At 35.8% G+C, this 25262-nt stretch overlaps 1 protein-coding gene across 1 annotated transcript in view; it reads left to right on the top strand.

Moving 5' to 3' along the window:
- The window catches only part of TTC29 (tetratricopeptide repeat domain 29), a 113060-nt gene that overhangs the window by 11290 nt on the left and 76508 nt on the right, over positions 1–25262 (top strand). The window contains exons 4-5 of the mRNA XM_036382455.2: positions 7729–7952; positions 17459–17644. Of these exons, the coding sequence (XP_036238348.1) occupies positions 7729–7952; positions 17459–17644 (410 nt within the window). The remainder of the gene's footprint in view (positions 1–7728; positions 7953–17458; positions 17645–25262) is intronic.

The following is a 25262-nucleotide window of genomic DNA, read 5'->3' on the forward strand; positions in this document are numbered from 1 at the left end:
AATGTGGAAGATTTTTCTTGAAAAGGTTAAAAAAAGTTCTAATCAACTTCTGTACATTATGTAGAACTTCATTTTCTAAACTCTGCAAAAGAAAGTTTCATATTTAATGGGAAATCATGAATTATTCCATTTATTATCTACTTCCTCCTTTCAAAGACATGATCTGGATAAAAGGCGGGGTGAATAATTTCAAAAAATACAATACATTTTTAATGGGAAGGTGCAAACTACAGATTCTCATGACTATTAGCAAGTATAGAGGAAACAGAATTTTACTTGCAAAAACTCATCAAACTCTTGCAAAGATAAAATACATGACATACTTTAATAAAGAAGAACACAGTGAGCTGAAGTTTTTCTTTTTTTATGTAACTTGTTGTTTTTACTAAGTTTGGTCTTATGGTTTTTTAGTGCTTTCATTACTCAGGAGTTCAACAATATTTACTACTGAAGATAATGTACAAGCAGTACACAACTGATTTCTATTTTTAAAACACTCCCTAAAGGTGAAGCATCTCTAACACACAAAAAGAGGCTGAGATGAGGAAAGATTGTCTAATCTGCCTTGGTACGGTCATGACTTTCTAATAATTTTTACAGTGAATCCTGCACTGTGCAAATTCCTTCGCCTTTCCTTTCTTATCAATCCCTTTGTGGTCTATTTGTCCTTATCCTACTGAGTAAATTCAGCTGGGGACTTGAATAAGAGATCTCCTAAACAAAAGCAAAAGTACTGTGTGAATTGTTCATGTCAATACTGCAAAAAAATGCAGGGCCTTCTATAGGGTTTTATGAAATTTTGTGACAGCAGCTTGAGAGGATACAGAAAGTAAATAATTATGTTGATCTGTCCTGCACACTGTAAAATAAACATGCAGAGAAATTTAGTGACTGCTTTGATATCATGCAAGTCAAATGGAAAGGATTCCAAACTCACATGTTTCTAGCTCTCAGACCATCAGGTCAGCTCTGAAATAAAAGAGGGAAGTTGAGAAATACTTCATTTTGATAAATAGTAGTCCATAAAATATGGTTGGAATTACTTTTGGTTAAGGAATGTTATTAATTTGGAAAGAAAAGTGGAAAGATTAATGAAGATAAAGGTTTTTTTCTGATTGTTCTGGAAATAATCACAGGTGTGTTTACTTATGTAAGATGAACATTTTTCTAAGGGTCAAATTTTTATCTTTAGTTTTAGTGTTTTCTTTGCATTTATGTTTAGGGACAGAATGTTTCAAAAGTTCATTCCTAAATTTATATTTCCATTTTCTGGGTTAATGAGGATTCTTAATTATTACAGTGCTTACATTAATTTTAAAACACTTTTTATGTGTCATCCTTTGATGTTTATAATAGATTAATTTTTCATTTTATGTAGCTTTGAACAAAAGGAAGTGAGTTCAATATATGTGTTCTTTGCGGGATCCTACTGACAGGGTGTGCATCTCCCTTTGATTGCATGATTTAGGTTAAAGTATGGTTTGACAACAATCCAGTGACTGAGGCAGCAGATGGAAAACACTGCATTGCTAAAGCTAAAAGTTCTTGTACATAAAAAAAAAATATATATATATAGTATAAAGTACCTACACCTCTTTTTTTAATATATGCTTTATTTTCATCTTTCTGTTGTAGTTCTGGATACATAGCTCCATAAAGTTTTTCTTTTTAAAAAAATCTGTATTGTTACAAGTCAATTCCAAGTGCTGTTTTTCCCTCCCATGATGTGTACAAATCACTGTGCAATATTTTTTATTTATAATTAGAATAGGGAATCCTTTTTATAACATTTTGGGGGTTTGTGGATTTTATTATTTTTTGTAATACGATATTCGCTATTTCAACTTTGTAATTTGGAATTAAAAAGCAGGCACCCATGCCAATGTAATTTAACACTCAGCCTTAGTAGTAAAATATTCTGAAGTGTAAGCTGTCTATTACTGCTTAATGGCATTTACTGTACTGTCATATCTTTTTTTAATGAGATTACTATAGTCTACAATTTAACATATTTCCATGCAGTAAATATTTCATTAAAAGAAGAGTATTTAAACGGACAGTCTTTAAAGCAGGATTAAAGAGGCTGTGCCCTGATGCAGTTAAATAGCTTTGTATCTGTAGCAGTATGTGGTACTGAAATGTGCTGTGCCTGGACCATACAAGGGCTTCCTTACCAAAATACTTGTGTGTGGATAAATTCTCCCAGAGAACTGGGATAGCACAGGGCTTGGATGTATTTTTGAGTTAGCTGTGTGCTCACCTTTGGTGGGTTGCAGCCCAGGGATGTGGCAGTGTGAGTACAGGGGCTGATACCATTGGAACCTGGGTGCTAAAGGCACTTCACCTTCCATATTTGCCAATTGTTTGCATGAGTCCTTTCTGTGTTCAACAATTCCCTGCACAAAATTTAGCTCATTTTGGGCATGGGTCACCAACAGTGTGGCAAAGCTGTTCTTGGCTTTTTGGCTGTCCAGCTATAGTTAAATAATAATTCCTCTTTCAATTCCTAGGTAGAGCAGCCTGAATGTATAAATTCCTACAGCATATTTGGCTTTTTTTTTTGTATTTTATGTACTATATTTTTTTTTACTTAATGCATATATTTTTCAAATTTTAGGGAGTAAACTTTGATATTCCCATGTTTATGATGTGTTTTTTTTGCATATAGGTTAAGCAAAAAGTAGCTAAGTATTCACATAAGTAGCTAAGTATTCACATACTTTATGTAATTTTAATTTTCTTCTAGATTTATAGACAGGAAATGGGGGGGAATTAAAATAAATTTGTTTAAATAAACATAAGCAAAAATATCTTTATTATTTTTTCATAATTTTGTGATGCTTATCTAAGGCATTTGTATTAGTCATTGACTTGCCAACTGCAGAAGGAAATCCCAAGTGGATGAAACCTATTTGAATACAGTTTTTAAACATTATAATAATTGTTAGAGTAATTATTTTACACTGGAAGTGCACTTTAATATTTTATATACTATCGTTGCTTAATCCATGCCATTTTGTTCTTTACAAAATGGGATTGCTACAGTAGAATACAACAACTTGTATTGTAATCAGCAGCTGGAATTTACTGGAAATACTAATTAAGCCCTACAAAATCAAAATATATGAAACCTAATATTAAATATATATAGCTATAAATACATAAATCTACCATCTGAAAGTAGTAGTCTTCTGGACTTATTTTGCATGTCTGTAATTGACTTCATCAGACAGGAGGCATAGAGAATTAAGCTCCTGATAAATGATTCTGTTATGCTATGCTGGCTGTTTTGATTATTTCTAACACCGGTTCCTGCCTCTTGGCCTCTTAATTTCCTTTTTCTGTCCTCTCTTTCAGTTTAAAGGGTAGAATGCAAATAGCCTTATTGTGGAGGATTTTGAGTTGGAGGGAATGTTGTGAGGTGCTGTATTCATCTCCCATCATTGCTTAAGGGTCTTGTAAAAGTGCAATACCATAATATAGGAAAGTCCTTGAGACTGGAACAACAGTGTAATTTCATTAATCTCACTGAACATTGCTATTTATTATTCTTCCACTGGTAAAGACAGATTAGAATCAGGTTTCCGTGATTTCTCAGTATGACTCAAGATTGTTTTGTAATAGCAATGATAATGCAAAAAGAAATCCATATAAGAAAATTACTGAAGTAGCTGTATAGTTTAGGAAAAATTCAAATGTGTGTAGCAATATCTGAGTACACTTAAATTAAGCACAGTGTTACAGCAGTGTCTTTTCAAGCTCACAGATCCACATTCAATAAGTAGCTCCTTCCACCTGTGTGATATTACGTGACACAAAACTGTCACCTGTACCACTAAGGTGCCACTAGAATGGCAACTTTTGGTTATTTATTTGGTGCTGAAAACTCTTATGGCACACAACCCCCATCATGACATAGAGACTCTCAGGAGCTCACAGAATTTTTCAGCACTTTTTGATGCAACACTGCATCACAGTAACTGCTGGTGTAGGATCAGATCCACCTGGAGCTCACTGCCCTGCCTGTGTAAATAAACATTTGGCAACAGCACGGGGTAGCAGCAATGACAGAAATGAGTGCCCAGGCAGAGGATTGGGGGATTCTCAGAATCAGCTGGCTCTGTGGTAAGTGTTGTGATTCTCATCTGTTGAGTTTCAGGGATGAGAAAAGCAAGCTAATTCAGCCTTTAAATTAAAAGCTGATTAGTTGATATCTTTGTTTTAACCATAAATACATAGAGATGCTCCAAATTTCATTTAAAAATAGTTAGCTTTTTAAAAAAATCCATCTGAAACCTTTTCTCTGGCATGACCTCATGATCACCCTAGGGGAGGGAGGACTTGGGGTTCGCAGTCACATCACATTCAGTTTCAAAACGAGAGCCGGCTGACCTTACAGAGCTGCCTGCTCACTCTGCTCCGACACATTCCGTGGCTCGCAGCGGCCGTGCCAGCCGTGGTGGCCCCTCGCCCTGTGCCCTGTGCCGGGGCACGGCCGGGCCCTTAGTTCCGCGCCGGGATCCGCGCATCCTGCCTGCACTTTCCCACGTCTCCAGTAGATGCCCCCAGAGACCATTAAACCCCGAGAACGGCTCCGCTCCGAGCACCGCAAAGGGCAGGCAGTCTTCTCTCATTTCGCTCCTGGAGGTAACTTAATTGTTCAAAGGAAGCCTCAAGTCGGCGCGGATGAATGCAGAAAAACAAACTCGCTTGTTTAACAATAAATCATAATTTATTAGGTAGCAAGGTTCGAAAGTGTTTAGTGTAAGGTTGCTTATCAATGTAGAAACATACTATACTAATGCTAACAGTGGGATTTTATAAAATAAATCACAGAATCACAGAATATCCTGAGTTGGAAGGAATCTTAGGTATGATGTTTTGATATTGATATTAGAAATCAAGTAATCTTTAGTTATCTAAAACATGATTTTTTTCTGCTTAAACTCGGATTTTACATGCTGCATGACATCATAAAAAGCAGGGTGGAAAGTGTTTTGAGGACTGAGGACTTATAGTTTATCTCAAGGTATCATGAAAAGTTTGCTGCTCTCATCTACACCATGCCCCTGTTCAAAAGGAGTGTTTGATGGGGGGAAAAGAGGACCCTGGAATTTTCATCTGGAAACACTGATAACTGTGATTATTTTAGATTTCATTGCAGTGTCAGGCTCTTTTAGGTGGTACAAATACCATTTATCCTCATAGTACCATTAATCTCTTGCCCAATTTCACTGTTTGTGTGTGATCAGTCACTTGTAGCTTACATATTACAGAAACTTAATTAATAGTATTATTATATAGTATTACAATAGTATTGTAATTATGTAATAAATAATACAATAGTATTATTATTGTGGGCTTTGTGCATAACTGACATGACTTTCATTTTTATGGCACTAAATTTGGAGGGTTTTACATTAGATAGCTTCATTGCTTGCGTGCTAAAATCAGTCCTCTTTGCCTCAGAAAAAAATGTGCTCTGCACAGTAGGATTATCTCAGCATTATTTCAATTTCTCCATTAATTGGGATGGGATTTATTTAAACACGCTTGACACTGGTTTTTAAAAATTACATGTTTTACTATATGCTTTGCTTTCCTGTACTGGTTTGCTAATAATGCTTTCTTGTGTGGAAAATGTGCTTTGACTTCAAGTAAAATACATCAGTCTACAGAAATAGAATAACATGGACACAGTTTTTCTATTTGTGTGAATACTGGTTCTGTGCCCAGTGAGTGTTAAAAGTTGCCTGAATGACTTGGGGTAGAGACTGCTGAGATCTTTTAGCACTACTTCCTTGTTATTTCCAATACATCTTCTGATCTAATGCATGTATGCACACAAACATATCTAGATCCCGTTGTATAAATAAACAGGCATGTGTGTGCCTGCTGTGCAGATAGTTATTCCACTTCTCTGAGTTAGATTACTGTAGGATTCAGTCCGAGGCCTTTGGAAGTTGGTAGGAATTTTTTACCTATGCTCTTTAGAGCTTTTTTTTATTGATTACATAGAATTTTTAAACAGTAAAGAAAAAGGTATTCCATATAAAAAATAGAGAATATGTTGCATGGTATTAGCATAGTATCTTTACAGTATTTTGAAACTATATACTGTACATTTGGTATATGTCAAATATAGCATATTCTAGCGAATGAAAACTTAAATGCTTAAATGTATTTTTCATATACTTGTATACGATAAATGTTGCAGATTTTTATGGTACAGAATAGTTATATCTTTTCCCTTATCTGTGAGAGAAATGCATGATTTTCAGTCTGAAAAAGCATCCATTTATATATTAAACACAAATTCAGTACTGTCTGGTCTAAATTGTATCAGGATTATTTAATATTTTTATGCTCAGTTCTGCAAGTGAAATGTGAAAAGTACATGTGAAGGATTAATGTGCATCTGTGTAGTAAAAGATTTTATTTTAATTATATCAAATATGAAATAATGCAGATTATTTGCTTCCTACATCTTACATTGCTATCTATTTTATTTACATCTAGCTAAGAAGTTTTCACATCACTTCCATCTTATCAACATTGTTAGATAATTGCAGTAGCTGTTTTTAAGATCAAGGTATTAGTCTCATTGGGCTATTATTATTACACCTGAATTTATTACATACACTATAAATCTCATTTTTCAGAATTTCATATTTATTTTAAAGCTGAGATATTTTGAATTTGAATGGTTTTTAATCTAAAAGGACAGTCTTGAAAACAGGTTGGTAACTTCATGGAATATGCAAGATAAAAGTAACACATCTGTGTTCTTGCCATTTTACTGAGGTAAAGGTTGGTTTTCCCAGACTGGACAATCATCCCTGCAAGCCTTTACATATGTACCTTGTGTTGCAGTCCCATTGGACTCATAGATTTTTCCAGAATAGGGGAAAATATGATTGTTTCATATAAAAGAAATGTTTTGATTATTTCCATAAATAATACCTCCAAAGGTGTATTATCAATTGAGAATATTTGATTCTACAACTTTTTGATGTAAGTATCTCATCAGAGTTTAAGAAGGCACTAAATTCAATAAAAATTCATCATAGCATCACATATTTGTAAAATTTGGGAGAAATTATCAAATTTTGCATCACTAAACCAGCTGAAGTTATATGCTAAATGGAAGGAAAATAATATCTAATTATTCTGGCATGTCATATGTTTCTGGCGGAGCATTTGTTTGACTTTTTTAACCCAAGCCATCCTGTCCTACAGCAAAACTATTTTATATATATATACATATAAATATATAGCATATAGCAATATGTATATATAACATATAATAACGCTATGTATAACAACATATATGGTGTTTTGACATGAGCCTCAGTTTTCCCTGTGCACTGTCTTAAAGCAAACGGAGGGGTCATTGTGTTTTCATGGACTAATGTAAACATGGGGGGGTTCCCATCAGTCAGCCTTTTCTACCAAATATCAGCTAAGAATAGAAGTGTATTTTTTACTGTGTTTTCAATGGATATATTGGTATTTATTGATTATTGCCGTGCTTGCTTCCCTAGGGTATGGTATTTGCAAGCAGATTTTAGTAGATCTCTTTTTGAGCGGGGGAAATAATACCCACTCCCTGCTGCTGAACTGCAGAGGTCTCTTCCTGAAAGCTGTTGTAGTTATCTGCACTTATTTGCTAAGGTGGAGAACAGAATTCAAGTTTAAAGGCTTAAAATCTCCCTTTCTTATTCCCAGTTACAGGAATTCATACAAGAAGAACATCTGCATAGACATGCTGCGCCGGGGTTATCACAAGTCCTTCTCTGAGCTCCTCACTCTGATCCAGAAGTGGAATGCCTTCAGGGAGGCTGCAGGGCCTGGGTCAGCCATATGGCATGAGAAGTCCCTGGAGGAGCAGCCTGATAAGCTGGATCAGCTTTCCCACTTCCTGACCGGGGCTGAGGCAGCCCGGCGAGCAGGTAAATGGGGGGATTGTGGGTAGCGGAGCAGCGGGAGCCGCAGCCGCCAGTGCCTGGGGGAAGATTCCAAATTGTTTCATGTATGAATTTGAAACGCTACTGCATCTTAGCACATTGCAGCCTTAGTCAACTGAGCTGTATTTATAGAATAAATGATTAGGAGCTGCAGATATCAGGAGAGGTCTTGTGAAGGAAGGAAAAAAAGGAAAAAACATGTAGAGTGAATTTTGATAACATCAGAAATGTTTGATGTATTTATAGCTTTGATAACATCTCAATTATTTTCTCATAGTTTCATTATTTATTGTTTTTCTTCCTCTATTGATTTGAGAAGCTGGTTTTGTATTAGAAAAATTTAATAGGTGAAATGCTGTTTCACACAGTAATACTTTTATAAATCTATTTTTATTAAATACCCTGCTAACTGTGTTTGGATTTGTGACTGACTTAAAAAGGATTGTGAACATGTCAAATAAAATACAGCACACAGATGTAACATGCCACCTGTGAATTACTAGATATTAGTGAAGACATAACTCAAAATTACTGTATTTTCTTTATTGCCTACTATTTACTAAGCACTCATATTTATAATTTCCTTTTACTATAAATAGTAACATAACTTACTCCATCTTTCTCCATTGGAATAATTGCAGGGATGGAGGCAGACAAAACTCTAACTGCAATCTTGTTTCATAGCTGAGTTGATACCAGTATAGTTGTCTTGTTTCAAGTTGCATTTTGATCATTACAAATATGAAAACCTACAGTAAATCTTGTGAATTTGGAATCTAAGCTTTTTAACTGAAATTTAGAAACAGGCAACTTCATTTCAAAAAAAAGGAACAGCAAAATAAACCCTTTTGGCACTTCCAAAAAATGTTAATTTTAACTGTTTATTTGATGCTTGCCATGAAAGCCAAAAGTTGTGTTTCTTTATTTCACTGTAATTCTTGACAGGAAGCCCAGCCAACCATAATTGGAAGGAATCTTTAGCTTTGCCTGGAATATGACTAAAACCTGAATAGCCACCCGTGTATCTTGCAGAATATGAGAGAGAAGTTTGGGGCTTGGACTGGTCTGGCAGAAGCATTCTGCTAATATCTGATGGTCAAAAATATTGGACATTATCTTAACTGGCTTATCTTAATGGGGCTGCTCCCTGCAGCCACTTGAGGATAACAGTTTGCCTGCCTTCAGTGCATGATATTTTTCAGTGTTACAGGCTGATGTGTGACAACAGAGATGGCAAACATGAGAGACAAGGCATTCCCAAATGTGCAGTTCCTGCACTTCTACTGAACCTGGCATTTCTTGTGTGCTGGGCTCTGTAAGTCTGTCACCTCTCTCAGAGACAAGGTACCACCACCAGCTGCCTAATTGCACCTTGCCTCTAGGAGAGTATCTCCCAACTTTGCCTGTTGATTAAAATGAAAGAAGAAAAAAATAATGAGGACTTAAGAGTTGGCAAGCGTTGTTATTGAATTGCTGGAGCAGGGCATAATTTGTTTTGATTTTTTTCACCGGTTTCAATGCAAATCTTTGCACAAATGTCTCGTTTGTATAGAATGTGGTTTGAGTTTCCTGGCACATGAAGGAGTGGATGGTAATTCCTATTGCAGGTCTGAGAGCCAGCAGTGCTGTGAAGATTCACATGAATTGTACAGCTCATCAAACACTAATTCAGTAGCTCTGCTAATCCGGTTACTCTCTGATTCTAATCAAATTGCTTGGGGCTCTGGCTTATGATCTCCTGACAACTCCAGTTGACACCATTTAAGAATCATTCAGCAGTTCACCTCCGCTAGAACTTACCATGATGTAGCAGCCACAACAGTGGCTGACCTGCATTTGCTCTTCAGCTGCCACAGTTCACACTTAAAAGGGTGAAGGTAATGTTTGGGTCAGCAAATGGTGAGAGTTTCATAGCATGGTTATGTTGCTAATATTAGGTTGGCTGAAATTTTACCTATCTGAGGTAACAATTATGCTGAAAAAGAGATAGCAGCTATAAATGATGACCATTAAAAATTCATTACTTGTAAGTATTTTTATTAATTAAAACTTCAGAAAATGTTGCGGTTTGAACTTGGAGTGGTATGTGGAAAGCAAAACACTTACTTTGTCAGTAAATAATTTTCTTATTTGTTATTTAATTTTTCTCATCTGTTATTTTTGGATAATAGGGTATTACTGTCCCAATTTTGAAGATAACTTCAAACTTCTAATTTTAGAGTTTTATGGTACTTACCATAGTGTACAGAACAAGCTATGTACACATTCAGTTTTCATATTTATTGGTGGAAAGTGTTAATATTGTAATGGTTTCCACAGTCTTTAGTTCTAGGACACTACAATTCTGGACATAAATAATTTGCTTGAACTGAATCAGAGCCATGCAGGCTAATATCAAAGAGCAATTACTTTCTTTACTGCTGTGTTTGAAAATAGTAGAATTTTGTTTACCAGCATTACACTGATTGCTTTTACATATACCAGTCAAGGTTCTCTCAGTTTTCATTTTTAATAGAATATTTTGCTTTCACTTCAAATTACACAGGAGTTGTCTTTTTTTTTTAATTGCCTATTACCAGTACTTTGCTGTGTGCAAAGAAAACAGCTTTTTCTGGCCAACTTAAACTCATTTTTGTTGCATTTGAATATCTCCCAAGTATTTAAAAATAGAGAGGGAACTTTAATCCTTGAAGCTTTTCAGAAAAATGACTGATGGAGTTATTTTGCCCTGAGTTCAGCATTATTCTAAAGCAGTGGCAGAAATATTGCCAATGCTTGACTATATTTTTGTCTTGCCTTCTTTATACAAGCAAAGTAAATGTTTCTGACTTGAAAATTGAGGGAGTTTTAATTATTCTTTGATGTTCCTTTATACTGGACTAACCTCTTTTTTTACTAGTTCTGGTTTCAGGAGCTTAGGGAAAAAAAGGAGGTAGTTGAGCTGTTTAAATATGTATATAGTTGTATGTCTTTTTACAGAAGAATCAGGATAAATGCCAGAGTATGGGATCTGCACAGCTCAGCATTTGATGTATACAGTGATTTCTTGGCACATATATGGAAATACTGGGGGTTCCTTCAAAAGGAAGCTGTGTTTTGTATTTATCAATACTGATAGTACTCGATCAGTGTAGAGTGAGCTGGTTTGCTTGTAGCCATTGAAAGGAGTGCAAAGCAAGTTCCAGCTCAAGAACAATTAAAGGAAGAGCTGTCCCAGCTGTTAACTCTGTTTTGCCAGAGCAGGAATGCAAAACCAGGGAAAGTGCCACAGTTCAGTGGCTGCAGCTTGTGCTGGGCGCTCAGCACTGTAGTGGCAGATCACTGTGCCAAAGCCAGAGGGTGGAATCCTTGGCTATGAACACCCCTTCAGAAGGGCAAGACACTGCTTATTAGCTGATCACTGCAGCAGCTGCTGGAAACCAGAAGTTAAAACTTGGGAACTGCTGCCCTTCTGAGATTCCACCTGCTCCTGGTTCCTGACCCCATGCAACCTTTGTGCTATGCTGTGTGCTAAATGCTGAATCTGTGCATGTGCTGCAGGCTGCTGACCCTTGTTCTAGACAGTACCAGACACACAATTAGAAAGTGACAACTTGGCTTTCTTTCCCTTACTTCAGTGTAGAGAAAAATTTTGACAGTATGAATTAACATTAGTTTTTGTTGTAAAAGATGTCTTTTCATAAAGTGTATGAAAGAAGCATGAGTATTTGATCTGCATGCACTGGAAAGATTTTGTCCAGTATACTCAAGGTCGAAAACAGAGTTTAGCATTTTACAGTAGAAAGCTTTTCTGTAAGGTTATGCCTTAGGCTTGGGCTAGAAACATTGCAGTAACCATACTGCCCATGCTATTTAAAAAAAAAAAAAGGAAATAGGTTATGCCTTAAAAGAAAAAAGTATATCAAACCCTCTTTTAAGATTTGCTTGGATGAGACATAGTTTTGTTTGCTTTTGAGGGGCTGGGCAAGGGCATGCTGTTTTATTTTCTAAGCAGGTTTGTCACTCCCTACTTAATATTTTATCACAGGAAAAAATGCAGCAGTTGCTGGAGACCAGTGGAGAATTTTATTATTTTTGTAGTTATTTTACAAAAAGTTGAAGTGATTCTGTCCAGGAAAGAAACCAAACCATCTCAAAATACAGCCACTTGCAGAACTACCATTAACTTCAACAGAAGCAGCACTTTTTAGAAAATTTCTGTAGTATGTTTTTGTTGCAATAGCTTGGAGTTCCCTTTTAGCATTCCAGATTACCAGTTAATTGACTCATATTATTATCATTAGCTGGTTTTATCCTTTACCCAGTAAAATTATACCCTGACCATTTCCTTAGCATTTTTTTAACAGACTGTTCATTGATCAAGCATTTTCCCCATATTACTTGACAGTGTTGGGAGTGATGTGCTCTGTGCACACTCTAGGAAACATTTTCTGCCTGTAACTTGGTGTCATTGTGCTCACGACTCGCATTTTCACTTTCTTCATTTGTGGACTTACAGATAAACATTCAGGAAAAAAGTTTATCCATTTAAGAATAAACTCTCTGGAAAAAGGAGTGATTGAGGAGTCTTTTACCTATAGATGTAGAGGCATCCTTTTTCTGAACAAGCAAAAGGGACTGATTCTTTGCCATGTATAGATCCAGATGGAAATAACCAATTGCAGCACCATATTCAGCTGCAGTTTGTGCTTCTTTTTGGTCCAACATCATCCTAGATCTTTCTGTGTGAATTCTTCGGAGCATCAGCTGTCTTGCTACTAAGTCACTGATTTTGATCTTTCTGGCAAAAGAAAAATTAGCCTTCCAGCACTCTGCCTCACTCTGACATAAAAAATTACTCATAGTGTTTTAATTGACCTTAGGCCACACCTTTATGTGCCTTCAAGAGTGAAGGGTCAGTTATAATCCAGTCATACACACTTTAAACAGCTGACTGGAGGATGAATGTTAACACCTGTTGAAAAGTTTCCATATGGCCTTTGTTTGGCAGGAACAAAGCACTGACTGGTGGCTTTTTGAGTGGGAAATAAGGACTCATAGCTGGATGCTGAAAGATTTCTTTCTGATACCTGTAATTTAAAAATCAGTGCAAGTTCTTGTTAATGGAAAATGGAACACCTGCCTATTTTATTCTTCAAAGGAGACATCAAGCCAGGATCTCTTCCTGATATTTTCATCTGTTCTCTAAAGACCATTCCTGTACTTCTTTCCCTTTCTTCCACTGCATCCTGTAACAAGGGAGATCATAGAGATATGGCAGCAAGTTGTACTTGAGTCTGACTAGGATGGCTTGCTGGCTTTCTGTGTGTTTCTTTTCTCTCATGTTAGCCCTGTTGGGGTTCTCAAACTGCACCTCGCTATCCCTTGCATTGCACTACTTAGTAGTTGTCTAGCTGAGCACAGCAAACGCAGATATGGATTTGAGTGATCCTCTGTTGTGTGCAGAGCCTTGCAGTTCTTGAGAAGAGTCCAGGAACAAAGGTATTGTTCAGTGCACTGATCAGGGCCTATGGCTTGAGCACAAGAGGAGGTGCTACTTGGCAGCTGAGGTGCACCTAAAGAGATCCTGATACACAGCAGGGAATACCCTGTGTGTTTAATATATGGGGTTTAATGTTTAAGCTCAAGTTGAAGATTTTGGGGTTTTTTTTAAATCTCTGTTTAGCAGAAAGATCTCAGGAAGGTTTGATAGGACAACTCTCCTTTTGTACATAAACACTCAATTAGGTTTTTTACATTTTTTGGATCAACAGATGCCTAAAGATGACTTCTATATGTGTTTTATAATCAGTTGTACAGAATGTACTCTACAAAACCAGAGAGTTCAAAGTTTTAATATCCGAACTACTTGGAGTTTTTATAGAAGAATTTCCCTATTCCTATATTCCTCTCCTGCGGATGTAAAAGTTCACTTTCACTAAGTCTGACACACTAGCTTTGCCACTGTCAGAATAACATCAGTTAACTTCTTGATCAGTAACTCAGACTTTGGATCCAAATCTAAATGACTTGTAAAAGTCTGGGGTGTGGGGGTTTGGTGCATGGCCTGTGTATCCGGTCAGCCCTGCCCAAGACAGTGCCAGAGACAAGGTTGTCTTTGTGCACTTCTCATTGTTATGCACCGGCAGGATCCTCAGCAGAGGTCACGTTAAAGTTCATTCAATCAAAGCCATGGCAGTAGCTGGAGTCTGCCTCGGGTCACTTCCATCCCTTGGGATTTGTAGGGCACTACCTGAAGTTATTTGCGTAATTTTATGTCACATAAGTGCCTTGATAGTTTGTAGCAACAATTTCAGAGGAGCAAATCTGTATCCAGTGTGTCTGTATCCAATGATGATCCAATTATCTCTTCCCTTTCTGGCTTATTGCAACCATTTGTATGCATCCTCTGGTATCTTTGAGTTCATTTTCACTTAGCTGTGATCTAATGTGTATTATTATCTTTATGTTAGTGGTTATAATTAGGTTTTGTATTTCACTGCTCGTGTGGTCGTGTGCTTGTAATCGTGGGAAGCTCTGCCTCTAATTCGGAGATAATCTCTAAAAACATTCCCTTGTGCTGCAAGCATTGTTCAATTCAGGGTGAGATAAACCTCATCCAAGAAGTATCTGCTTTTCTTCACTGAGAGGAAAGGAATCCTAGGTAACTCCTATCTGTATCTAAATTAGTAAGTTTGGATGAATCCCAACTGGGTGTTAACTTTATTTCTGTGTGTTGTCCTGGTTTTGGCTAGGATAGAATTAATTTTCTTCTTAGTAGCTGGTACAGTCCAGTGTCTTGGATTTAGTATAATGTTGATATGTGTGATAGATCATGATATTGCATAGATGTATAAATATGTTATAACCATATACAAATACAGGCATATATGTATACGTGTGTGTGTGCATACACACAGGTAAATGTAGCTATATTAAGCCCAACCCAGTTTTGTTGTTTCTGTTCCAGAATCATTTGAAAAGATTTTGATGAGGCTATTGTACCAAAATAGTCTTAATTTCTAATGTATAAGTATGTTTTATACAATGTAGACTCCAGGATATTCTGAAAAAGAGGCACCCAGGAGGTGCTTTTTCAGTCCTGAGGAGAAACAAAAGGCATGAAGACTCAGAACCATGAAGAATATTCAGATTAGGAATACATGAGGCCTGTGTATTGATAATTATTCCTCTCAAAGCTGAATTTCAAAACTTAAGCTTAGAACCTTAGATGCAAATTATGAGATGATAATTTAAATGTAATTTCTGAGCTATTTCTTTTTTGGTGATTTTAAAGAGATTGTGAATCACTCATTTCTTGGAAGGGATGTTATCTCTTTTAAAATATTAGAAATTGAAGCAATATGTATTATATATTTCTAAATCATAATTTTATATATATTTTAATGGGAATTATTAGAAAGTTAGAAATCTGAGAAGGCAATATTCTGAGAAAATAAATAAGAAAGTGAAATAATAAATAAAATTAATAAAATAACACAAGCAGTAAAAAAAAAAGTATTGTTTACAATTAGAGGAATGAATTTTTAAATCAAAAGATAAAAGGAGTGTTCAAGAATGGGGAAAAGGTTTCAGCTTGATTTCAAAAACCTTTAAGCAGGAAGAATTCAGATAATGTTCTCTGAAATTACCAAGATGGAGAAAAAAGGAGGAGAAACAAGTAGTAGATGAACATCTTGAAGATGTTCATGGTACAGACATGATTAGGTGGTAGCTCTTTTTCTCAAAAGAATAAAGTCCTTACTGTGTTGTGCAACACACTGAAGAACTTTATCAAGATAGAAGTCAAATAACAGTCATGACAATAGAGAGAATGAGACTTACATTTCTTCAAGTAGATCATATGTAATTTGTAATTTTAAGACAGAACATACTAGAGATGAGGCTGACAAATCCCTCTTGTCTGGTTTAGTGATGAATTTAAAGTACTTGTTTGGGTAATTGCTGCTGTGTGTTCCAAACAATGCAAGTGACTTGCACAGGTGGTGGAATTTAGTCATTAAACTCATCCTTTTGGAAGCTGGATTTCCCCCAATTCTTCTTGTAGATTGCAGAAGAAGAGAATTTAACTGCATCTTTTGATTGAAGTGTTTCGATATGGTTGTCATAGATTTAAAATATTTGGGAAAGATCTGGACTTGAATTTCTTGCCTATGCTGAAAAGCTTTATTTTTTCCCAGTTGATTTCTGTGTGGTGCTCCATACACAGAATTAAGAGGGGTTTTTCTTTTCTCCATTCTCTCTCTTTTTGAGCAAAGCTTACAAATTGCAGAGCTCCCGAAAACAAAGCAGTTCTGTTCACACACCCAGCTTAACCAAAAAGTCTCTTACTGCTGCCAGACCTGTGCTTAACTCCTTTTTACCCAAATATGTGGAAATTTCTTTAGTGCTGGTTGTTTGGCTCATATTCATTTAACAGCCACAAACACACTAAGTAGCCCAGCAAAACTGCAATGGAATTTTAGCTAATTATTCAATTTCACATAAGGTTCATGTTTTACTTTATTATTTCATAGATTTTTCAGTATCATATAAGAAATAGATCTTTCAAGTTCACTTTAGTGTGGAACAATATGATGAGACTTGTCAGGAAAGTTTTAGATTTCTACTCCAAATTAGTAAAGTTTTGGCATAATTCAAGGCTGATATCTTGTGGGGTTTTTTAAAAGGTACTTTTTCAAGGGAAATAAGTTGTTATTCTGTAACTTTAAATTGTGGATAATTTTGTAATGCTACTTAGATTTAGGAGTTGCAGGTTTTTTGTAAATTTTAGGGATAATGTGTGTTCATTCAGCTGTTTGAGATGATAAAGAGTAGAATCCGAACTTCAGGCTGTGGAATCTGGCAAAACTTCAGGCCATATCATCTGTGACTTAAAACACACTGCTTTCCACATTTGTTCTGAGAACAATTCCTTGGTGAACTGGGTGGGAGGTTCCTAGGGAAATGGGTGCAATTTCAGTTTGTCTTTAATTTCTAAGAGTGCTAAGGTATTAAACATGGGAATATGCATGAAAACGCAAAGCCTCTCTTGTAAGTCATACTTTGAACATGTAAAATTATATGAATTAATGGATTGTGTTTGCAGAATGTTCTTTTTGATTCTTAATCTCCATCAACAGAGTTGTTACCTTAGAGGTCCAAGGTTCGGAAAGCTCTTAGGCCTTTTCAGGGCCCAGAGGCTCAGACAAATGCTTCTCCAGTCTCACTCTGACTTCTCTTTTGACTAGCCAGTGTTTTATCCAAGTTCTGTGTGTTTATTGAACTGAATTCTGGTTTTGCACACAGAAATGAGAACAAAAATGTTTCCAATTTTGCTTAATTTGTAAGATTATAATTTTCCTCTTTAACTTCTCTGAGTGAACACATAGCAGAACTTGATGGCATTTGAATGTAGAAATAAAAATAGTATTGTTGCTATAACATGCAGAATTTCTGAACACTGATGATAATATTACATTTTTATTTTGGTTTTTTTTTTGTTTTTAAAGGGCACTATGAGAAGGTGTATGATAACCAGCTTAGCTTGGCCTGCTGTTTCAATGACCCTGAGGACAAATGGTTAAGTAACTACTTCTATGAACAAAGCTATAACACAGCTCAATTAGTAGAAATTGATGGTGGGAAGAGAAAGGCACAAGCATATGTAAACATGGGCCTCATCGAAGAGGAAGAAGGTAAGGCACTGACATCACAAAGCTGCTTTGGATGGCATCTCTGGTTACACAAACTGGGCTGAATTAAAAGAGCTGGGGACATGTAGTTCTGTAATGTTTAATCCTGCTTCTAATTTACACTTAGATAAACATCCTGTATTTTTGTTCTTTTTAAAATGACCTTTTGGTTCTCTTGGCCACAAGTGACACCCTCTTTGTTTGTTCCTGTCTGCCACATTGGTGTTTGCTTCAGACTTAGACCTCACCACTAGCTCCCTTTCTCTCCATGTACATCCTTAAACTGGGAGTCTCTGAAATCAGAAGATATTAATAGAAGTAACTAGAATCATAGAACAGCCCAGGCTCTGAGGGACCTTGGCAGATGATCTGATCCAACCTTTCATGGAAAAGGGAGCCCAAATGAGGTTATTTTAGCACCCTGTCAATTGCATCTTAAAAACCTCCAGTGATGGGGACTCTACCACATCCCTGGGGAGCCTGTTGCAGTGAACAGTTGTTCTCACTGTGAACAATATTGCTTTCTTATATCAAGGTGAACCTTGTTTCTGTATTTAAGAGCAGATATTACCTTTCATGGCAGAGGGGTTTGTGTGTGGATAGCAGTCTGAGTATAAAAAAGGCATTTTCCTCTGTCTGCCTAAAATCCTTTCATGGTGTGGGAGGGCAAGCAATAAGTAAGCCTCAAGTAAGTGAATAAAGCCTGTCTTCCAGTTCTAATTTGTAAGTGTGCTGCATGCCTAACTATTGCTTAAAATATGTGATTTGTGTAGCCACAATGGTTTTGTTTCTGAATTTGACTGTGGGTTGAAACAATTCCAACTCTGAACTCAACTTGTGAGTGGTTTCTCATATAAAGTGGCTTCTCTTAAAAAAAAAAAAAAGACAGAAATTGAAATATTTTGTGGATATAGTCTAATTCCATTAAATGTTTGGTGGAATGGGTGTGTTTTGAGAGATGGCCCCATTTCCCAGCAAAAGCCTGAACATAAAACAAGAAGTCTGCAGCCCCTTTTTTTTTTTTTTATTAAAAGAGCGTTATCCTATTTTTTCCTCTTGCTCTCTTCCAGCTGACACATGGCACCTTTTGTTATATTTCCTCGCATCTTTCTAAACTGATGGTCATTCACACTGTTTTCCTGTGAACTGTTGTCTTATCTTTCTTGCCTGCCACACTCAGACTTGGATTCAGTTTTAAAATTTGAGCATGTACCAATAATCAGTAAAATGGAAGGATTACTTTTCCTACTCATGGTATCATCCAGTTTCCCAGTTGATAAAATAGCAGTTGCTTAAAGCCCAGCCAGTCACAACCAAGTCATTTTCATTTTGAATGAAAAATGCTTAGGTCAGTTATCTATCTCTTACTCAGTAGAATAAAATGATTGAAAAATTGCTGGATTTAAATTTTTTTTTGCAACCTTTTTACTTGGTCCTTTAGTTACTAAAAAATAAAATTTTAAGGTGCAGACAAGCAAACATTCAAATCTACTTGTAACTTCAAAGGCTCTTACTGAGTGTGACTCACTGCTGTTACCCAAGCACTGCCTAAAAAAAAAAATTAAGGTTTTCTACTTTAGGGTGTCTTAAGCAAAAGTTGTTGAATACTTAAATATCTTGAGGCCCATTATAAAAGCACATAAGTAAAGTTATGAAATAGCCTGAGATGATCAGAGAAGCAGAAATTTTATTTTCCTGCTGAAGAATATTAGAAACTTTTAGAAGAGAAGCTTCTTATTAACTTATTAACAAGAAATAAAGCCAAGTGGATTTTCAGTGCCCAGGGTAAAACTCCACTGAATCTGTGGTCTCTGTCTGTTGAAAGTATTTTATTTCCAGAGAGAGAGAGGTAAAAAAAATAAAGAAGCTGAGAGAGTAAGCATAGAATTTGCTTTGAGGGACCACTGAGATAAAAAGACAGCAGATGTATTCCATGCACTTTGTATTTTCAAGGGTGAAAAATTGATTCAAGGGCAAGTTCTGATTGGAGAAAAAAGTGTAAGAGGACATATTAGGTTGGCATTATATAATATTCCATCAGTTTTAATGGTGTTATAAGTAAAATTTTAATTCTGATTTTTCTTTTGTTCAGTTCTTTATAATTTGATAATTAATTTGTGAAACAAATTAGTCAGATTCACTCTTCTCTGGGGGTGTATCTACAGGAATAAATGTAAACATCTGGTCCCAGTTATTTTCAGTTCTCTTATCCAATAGGGTATTTTTCATTACTTGGGAAAGGAAGCTGTCTGTATATGCTTAGGACTGATTGCTTGGGAGTATAAAATTAAACATGGACTTGTAAAGATTGCTGTTTGCCTTGGAAGAAAATCAATAAATTTGCTGGGTAATTTTTGTGTAATCAAATTTAAAGTTCTTTGACTTTCAGCCTGGTCCCTGTCCTAAAGGCTGGATATAACCTGATGTTCATTAATCTTCAAAGCTAAATATTTGAGGTGTTGGTGGTGTAGACTTCAGTCATGATATTTGGATGCAGGCCATTAGTAGCTGCCAGTAAGGGAAAGAGAACAATAAGTGAGTAGCCTGCTGCAGAAACAAATGGAATGTTCTGCTTGGAGCAAACATTATTTTAATGGCATTGCTTCACAGAATGAGATTTTTTACCTCTTCCCTAAAATACTCTGCCTATAAAATAAGGTGCGAAGCATTCACTGATTATTGTAGAAGTGTTCAGATTTTGATGCTGTTCAATTAGCTGTGCTATCCCCCCCAGTTTGTCTTTCCTCAGAGGGCTGCTAATAAGTCATTTTATTACTTTTTTTACTCATTATTTTACTTTATTTACTCATTTATTACTTATTTTTTTTCACATAGCTCTTTAATGTGCTGATGTTACTTTACAGACACTGAAAATGCAATGACATAACACATTTTTCTCATGTTAAATCTAGAATTACTTGTTGACCAAGTAAGCACCGGCTTTGTGATAGGTTCTCTTAAGAAATGTGAGTTTAAAAAAAAAAAACTTTTTTTCCTGTGCTTTCAATGCATTTTCAGAAGTAATATCAGAATTTCAGAAGTCATTATAAGAATATCAGAGAGTAAGATTATAATAATAGTTTATGATAGATTATATTCCTGTGCTTTCTGCTGAAGTTAACTGTGAACTTGAGGTTTACACTGTTGTATTTTGCAGAAGAGACAGTTGGAGTGCACTGAAAAACAAAATGTCAAGTATTGTTTTGTACAGGCTCTTACGTCATTGCAATATTTGAGTGCTTTCTGTTTTGTGCTAAATGCTTGCTACCTATCATGCATGAAGTGATATGCACCTTAAATATATGTATCCCAAAGTTTAAGATTAACTTATATCAATAAAAAGAACACTCTGGGAGAAAACAAGGAGTTTGTACTTGTAGGAGGTCTTTGCTTCAAATATGTTACAACAAAACCAGGTAAATTTCTATGTTATTCAAAAGCATAGCTCAACCAGGCATCTGAACTTAGGGTACCTGTCAGTTACAGTGCTTGGGAACATTTCTGGATACATTTAAATAACTGTTTTAGAAAGCATGTAAGTATCACAGTAGCATCCAATGAATAAAATTAATTACAAATGTGTATCAGTGCCACTCCAGAACCTGGATCTCCCCTGCTATGAGAGCTGTAAGATGTGTGGAAATGATGCCATTATTCTCTAGGCAGTGGTGACTTTGAATTAGTCATCAGATTTCTATTCTGCTAGCACATAAGGATCAACAAAAGTGGAGGTGATACTTTATCTGAAGTCTTTACAGGCTGAAAAGATTAAAGCCAGGCAGAACTAGTGAGAGAAAGGGAGCAAGTACAAAGCAATGTTGGGAATCTCAGAGCTGATTGCCACAACATACAGCTAATCCACAAACCCAGTTTTGTCCATGCGTGTGCTTTTTAGACTGCGAGCCTTACGAGACCTCAATAAGGGATTCCTTTAGTCCTTTCTGAAATAGCTTAGACATTTCAAAAATCTGCCATATTCTGCAAATTAATGAAGGGTTTATAAGTGTTCAGTCCTAATCCAGCTCTGCCTTGATTATAAGCAGAGTTTATAAGCTTAAATTCTTATTGCTTTTCCAACAGAGCAATGATATGCCAGAGTTGATCACTTTGCACCTACCCCAAAAATTTGAATTGATTGCGCCTGATTTATTTGAAAAGGTCTAATTGTTTTATCTGTGATCACAGATAAAATATGGTCTATTTCATATGTTGGAATTTGATAGAAACCTTTCGGGTTGAAAGACCTACTGAATGGGAGGGACTTCTAAGTGTAATTAATTTGTTAGGGAAAAAAAAATCACAGGATTCTTGCAGATTTTAACAATTTCGATTGAAACTGAGGTGTAGAATTTTCCCTGTCACTTTGCCATTGTATTGAAATTGAAGTTTTTATTAAGGCATTGCAGAAATTGATGGAAAGGTTCTGATTGTGTTTAAGGGGCATTTCACAGAATGGCTGGATTGGAAGGAACCTCTGAAGATCACCTAGTCCAATTGTCCTGCTAAAGCAGGTTGCACCTGAAACAAGTTGTACAGGATAGCTTTGAGTTATGAAGCTTAACTATTAATTATTGGATATATTTGCTGAACAACAACTTAAGATGTTATGATCCATCTTTTTGGTTTTGGAACATAAAAAGTCTAAACTGTTTATTTTCTTGTTCTTAGTCAAGAAATTCTTGCTAAGAATCCAGTATTACTAAGAAATTGTTGATTTTGTATTTGGAATTGTTTATGGCAAGTGCTTTTTAATTGAAAACTGTAATGTATAAATAATTGAGAGAAACTCAGCATAAATTCATGAGTATCTATGCAGAGGAAATATGCACGTTTAAGCAGAATTTCCCCAATTGGTTTGCCTTCAGGCAGAAATAATTTATATTCAGATATAAAAAGAGAATGTTAATATTGCAAAATGAAGTACTAAAAAAGTTTAAAAAAGCAAAAGTTAAAATTGCTTGTGAAATTTCATATGCTTTTGTGTGTGAACAATTTGCAAGTTTATTTTAATTACATAAAAATCTTGTTTCTTTTTAGGAGATTGCGAAGTATAACCAGAATAAAATTCACCTGTGGGATGGGTGGCCCACATGCACCTTCTACATTAATAGAGCTTTATGTTCTTATCTGTGCTGCAAGTCTGCCAAGCCCACTTAAATAGCAAATCCTCCATAGTATAGTGTAGAAACATTCTGCTTTACAATCTGATTGCATAATTGCAAACAGCTGGTAAATAAAACAAACCAGGGGGACAGCATTTGTGAGGAGAGATTCATTTCTTCCTCACTAACTGTCGAGTGCAGAGCTGTCACTGATAACAGAATTGCTGCATTTGAACAATCCAGCCTGTCTATTTAACTGTGTTATGGTTCCCCCATAAGGCTATGCCCAGTATCTGAGGTCTCCATACCATTGTATCCATAAGCCCAGGTTAGACACTGGAAGAAGGCAACCTAAAATTAATCCAATCTCTTCATTCAGAAACAAAGGCAACTCAAATTATCAGCTAAAAGATAGGTTTTTCTATATTTTTGTTTGTGTTGGAGATTCTGTTCTGTAAGCAACTTGTCTTGGTACCCAGTTACCTTTGTGATTTTTGATAAAACATGAAGCTCATTATCTTTCTCCTTTTTATAATGACATTTGTCATTGTGTGGACCAAAACCAGGAAAAGTGTTCAAAGATATATATTCCTATGTAATTTTTTATAGGAAGCTTGTGTGCTAGTTAAAACATGACAGTGGCCTAAAGGAGAGCCATATTTCTAGAGATTTAGAGATTATCTATCCTCTCAGACAGGAACCACAGGTTTGTTCTGCATTTGTACAGTACCCTTTCCTCTGTGCTTCTACAGCACTTGTACCAGGTGAGGTTTGGTGTGTGCTGTGATAAACTAAAGCTGGATGAGAACGTGCTGCTCCCTGGCCCAGCAGAGTGCTGCTGTCTCAACATGTGCAGCAAGTTCTGCCTGCCTTTCTGTCTCTCTGGAGTTTGGATCAATGTCTGTCCTCAAGATATTAATTTTCTAAAAATGTGGTTGGAACTTACTGTCCTATGGACTTCTTACCAAATTTGGTTGAAACTCACTCCAAATGTGGTTGAAGAACAGGATGATCATATAGATTTGTTCCCTGTGGAGACTACCCTAAAAGTGTCTGTACTGTTCATTGTCTGGAGAGAACATACATATTTGTATAACAGACCAAATCCAGTAGTAACCAACTATCATTGGTTTATCATGATATTCCCCCTCCTTGCCCCAGGTTGCATATCCCAAACTACAAACTTCTCAGATTTATTCCTAGTTGTGATTTTTTTTTTTCTCAAACAGCTTATTCAGGAAAAGGCATGTAGGAATAATTTAGACCTAGGAAACATACTCACTTGTTTCCAAATCCTTTGTCTTTAACTACATAAACCTGTTGCTTAATTTTAAGTTATAAAGAGTCTCCACATCAGGCAACTTTAAAGACAGAAAGAAGCTTTCCATTAATGGGACATGAAATTCTGCATACCCAGTTTGACCATTTAAGGTACTTCCAGTCAATGATTTTCACCATATCAATTGAAGTTAATTCTCCTTTGTTATTCTGCATTTACTCTGTCTCACAAAATGGTTATATTGTTTTCTGATTGCTAAAAAATTGAATATATAAGTTGGCTGGGAAAAACTTAATTGTAGAGCATAATTTAAAGAATTTATGCAGCAAATTGCTAGGACTTACTCTTTGGATATTCTGCTTTTCTCTGTCAGTCAGAAGCAGCCATAAATCCTTCTCAATTCTTGGCAGGACAGATTGAACAGGTTTATTAAGTAATTGAGCTCATCCTCCTGCAGGTGCACAAAGTAGTTCCCCAGCAAATTACATCTTATTATTACAGGGCTGTTACTTGTATTGAACTAACAAGTACTGTCTGGAATTGATGTTATAGAAATTAGGAATATTTTCAGCTCAAATTAGCAGTCTTAAGTCTGAAAAAAGCTTCTGAACATGCAACATGAAAGAAAAAGGGGCCTGTTAAGTTCATAAAAATATTCTTCAAAATTTTTTTTTATTCTTATTTTTAAAAGGTTTTTGTTGGTAATGAAGGTATTTTGAATAAGAGAACTCAGGAAAAATTCTGTAGTTATCCTACTTCTGAAAGGAAATCTGTAAAAATGTAATACTTTCTACATGATTTCACTTCACTTGTTTTAAATCAGTTTATTATTAAACACAAGGAAGTAACAATATTCTTTACACTAAGAAAAAGTAAGTTTCCTTAGTCCTTTTGTGGTCACTCCCACTTTCCTGGCCTAACTCTTCAAATGAAGAATCTTTTAGTTCTGCTATACACCTGGGGACCAGTCTGTATTCTTGCTTTCTAATAAGCTCTTCAAGAAATATTCACAGCAGTGCACAGGTGCTGATTCTAAACTCTGTCATTTGCATTGTCATTAAAAGTTTTGACATATGAAAAAAAGATCCTAAATTAGTTTCCATTCCTATGTGTTCAGTGATTGTAAAGTTCATTTTCAAGTCATAAAACTACTGTAAAAAAGCTGTGGCTGTTTACATGAACTATGAAAGATGTAACAGGAATATTTTAGAAAAAACATTTGATGTGTGCTTGAATATAG

This window comes from Molothrus ater, chromosome 4 (assembly GCF_012460135.2).
Source record: "Molothrus ater isolate BHLD 08-10-18 breed brown headed cowbird chromosome 4, BPBGC_Mater_1.1, whole genome shotgun sequence".
Classification (NCBI taxonomy): domain Eukaryota; kingdom Metazoa; phylum Chordata; class Aves; order Passeriformes; family Icteridae; genus Molothrus; species Molothrus ater.